This window comes from Macrobrachium nipponense, chromosome 39, assembly GCF_015104395.2.
Source record: "Macrobrachium nipponense isolate FS-2020 chromosome 39, ASM1510439v2, whole genome shotgun sequence".
NCBI lineage: Eukaryota > Metazoa > Arthropoda > Malacostraca > Decapoda > Palaemonidae > Macrobrachium > Macrobrachium nipponense.
Window position 1 is genome coordinate 608,579 of NC_061099.1, and position 2,500 is coordinate 611,078.

The 2,500-nt window shown below is 33.6% G+C and overlaps 1 protein-coding gene across 1 annotated transcript in view; it reads left to right on the plus strand.

Moving 5' to 3' along the window:
- Positions 1 to 1,979, plus strand: part of LOC135209991 (ER membrane protein complex subunit 5-like) — a 116,011-nt gene extending 114,032 nt beyond the window's left edge. The window contains exon 4 of the mRNA XM_064242723.1: positions 715 to 1,979. Coding sequence (XP_064098793.1) covers positions 715 to 844 — 130 coding nt within the window. The 3' untranslated portion in view covers positions 845 to 1,979. The remainder of the gene's footprint in view (positions 1 to 714) is intronic.
- Positions 1,980 to 2,500: the final 521 nt, after the last annotated feature.

Sequence of the window (2,500 nt, forward strand, 5' to 3'; positions counted from 1 at the left end):
GCTGGTAGACAGACAAGGATCAAGAAACAATATTTACCTGAGAAATTTTCATTATACTTATTTATGATATTTGCACATTTAAAAAGAAAAAAAAATGCTGTTACTTCTTGGGGCTTGGAGTGTGAGGGGGGCAAGTTGAGGCTTGGGGAGGCAACTTTAGTTGGGGGCAGTTAACCCCCATCCCCATGGCACACCTGAAGCAGCCCTCCAGAGTGTGCTTACTGTGACGAGGTACTAACATTGGAACACATTCTGATGGTTTACTCCACTTACTATTTTAACCAGAGAAAGATATTTCCAGGGTAAATCCCTCTTGAATATTTTGGGAGATGAAGCAGGTATTTCTGCTATCTTTTTATAAAGTGTATACAAATTTTTAATAGCATTAAATTTTTTTTCTTAATATATAACATTGTACAGATTTTTAATGACATTTTATTTAATATATATATCATGCCATTCATTAAACTTCATATCTTTTATTTTTTTTATTGGTCACATTGCCTCATTATATTTACTAATAATTTCTTTCACTAGTTCATTTGTTAATTTACCATAATATCATTTATTTACTTCTTCATTACAGCGCTGAATGGCTTTCTTGGCCCTAGTTCTTGGGTTTTTCCCCTAAATGTCATACATAAATCCATTCAACCTACAGTCACTGTGGATACATAAGAAATGTTGAAGGCTTTGTTTTTTATTATTTTACAGATCTTGGGAAACTGTTGGCAACCGACCTACATTTTACACCTTTGCTCATCGAGGCCGCGCTCTCAGCCCAAACTATGTGGCACCAAAGTCTAAAAGTGCCATGGATGGTGGGGAAAATGTCTCATCTTGAGTGAATAATTAACTTTGATTTTAACATTGTCTGATTTTTGTACCTGCATAGTTTTGACTCATGGTATTGATATCAAAGGCATTTTCTAGAAATGACTATTATTTTATTGAATGTTATGTTCCATGATAAGGATAATTTTCATACCTTTGCTGTAAATTGATGCAATCATCTTAATTGATTGAGCATAGATTGCTAGATTAAATGAGATCCAACATGAAAGTACCAAGTTGTTGTGTGTTATGTTTGTGAAATCTTGATCGTTGAAGGAATGTACGGTAATGTAGAATAGTTGAGCAGCATTATATTTGCCTCGAAAAATATTGACATCAAAATATCCTGTCATGATGGAGGCTTTGCATTTATTACATGTTATACCTCTGTTTATTACCTATATTTTTTCTTTTTTTGAAATAGGATCATTTGTTGTGTTTACTTAGCCACAGTATTTCGTATTTACTGTTGTCGTTGTAATTCTTTTGAACAGTTTGCAAATCTGAGTTGTTTAAGCACTGCATTAAGTCCTACTAAAAACAACTGGAGGAACTGTTTCTGATGTTATGTCAATATCAGGAAAGACAACTTTTTGGAAAAAAAAGGAATATGACAAGAATTTTGTATGTACTTTATTTTTTAATTACAGTATTACTTGAAAATGTTTCAAGGCTTAACCCAAGATTTGGTTGTCAGTGAAAAATGTAAAGTAGTGATGCTTTGCAGGGCACACTCATTAAGGGGACATTGAAGGTTTTGGCAAATTCATTAAAATTTTTAGTACGGAAGTTGAATGCGATACAAATACAGAGGTTTAAAAAGTTCTTGACAGTGTGCTGAAAACTTGCTTGAAAGTATATAACATTGGTCCCAGTTGGTAATATTCTTGGGTTGAGGATAATGATTATTTTGGAATTAAATATTGGAAAGTACACTGTACTTAAACATTGTCACACACTGCAAACTTTACAATTAAAATGTGAATCCCCTTTTTTGTTATTTGTAATTGTACTGTATATAGATTGGTTTGATCCTTGTAATTAGAAGTATGAACTCTGTTCTTTGTAAATTAATTAGAGCTTCTGCATTTTTCTTTTATGTAAATGATAAGATTTTATAGATTGAAATAAACCATTTAAGAAAATGAATTTTGTAATTTTTCCCTCTTGCTTACTTGAATTATACTTAGTTAGCATTGAAGTTAATAATATAGAACCTCTGCAAGGTTTTCTGGAACACAATCCAATATACAGTATATGAAAAAATATTGCAGTTTAGTTTCTACATCAGAAGTTCACATACAGTATATGGAAATTAGATTTTTTTTAACTTTTTCACATTCACCCCTCTAGGGCGTGGTTGTAATTCCACAGTTCACAACTGTAGTTTCATACCAAAGGGGTGGGTAGGAGGAGCAAGGATCCAGTAAAGAATAAGTCTAGCTGACAAATGGCAACGTCTGCTGTGTTAACTGACTGTTACAGTCATCACCTTAATGTTTTCTAGATGTTACAGACAACTAAAGTGGCATGGTTGGTATGGTGTTGGCGTCCCATTTCAGTGGTCGTGGGTTCGATTCTCGTCCATTCCATTGAGGAGTGAGAGGTGTGTATTTCTGGTGATAGAAATTCACTCTTTGACGTGGTTTGGAAGTCACGTAAAGCC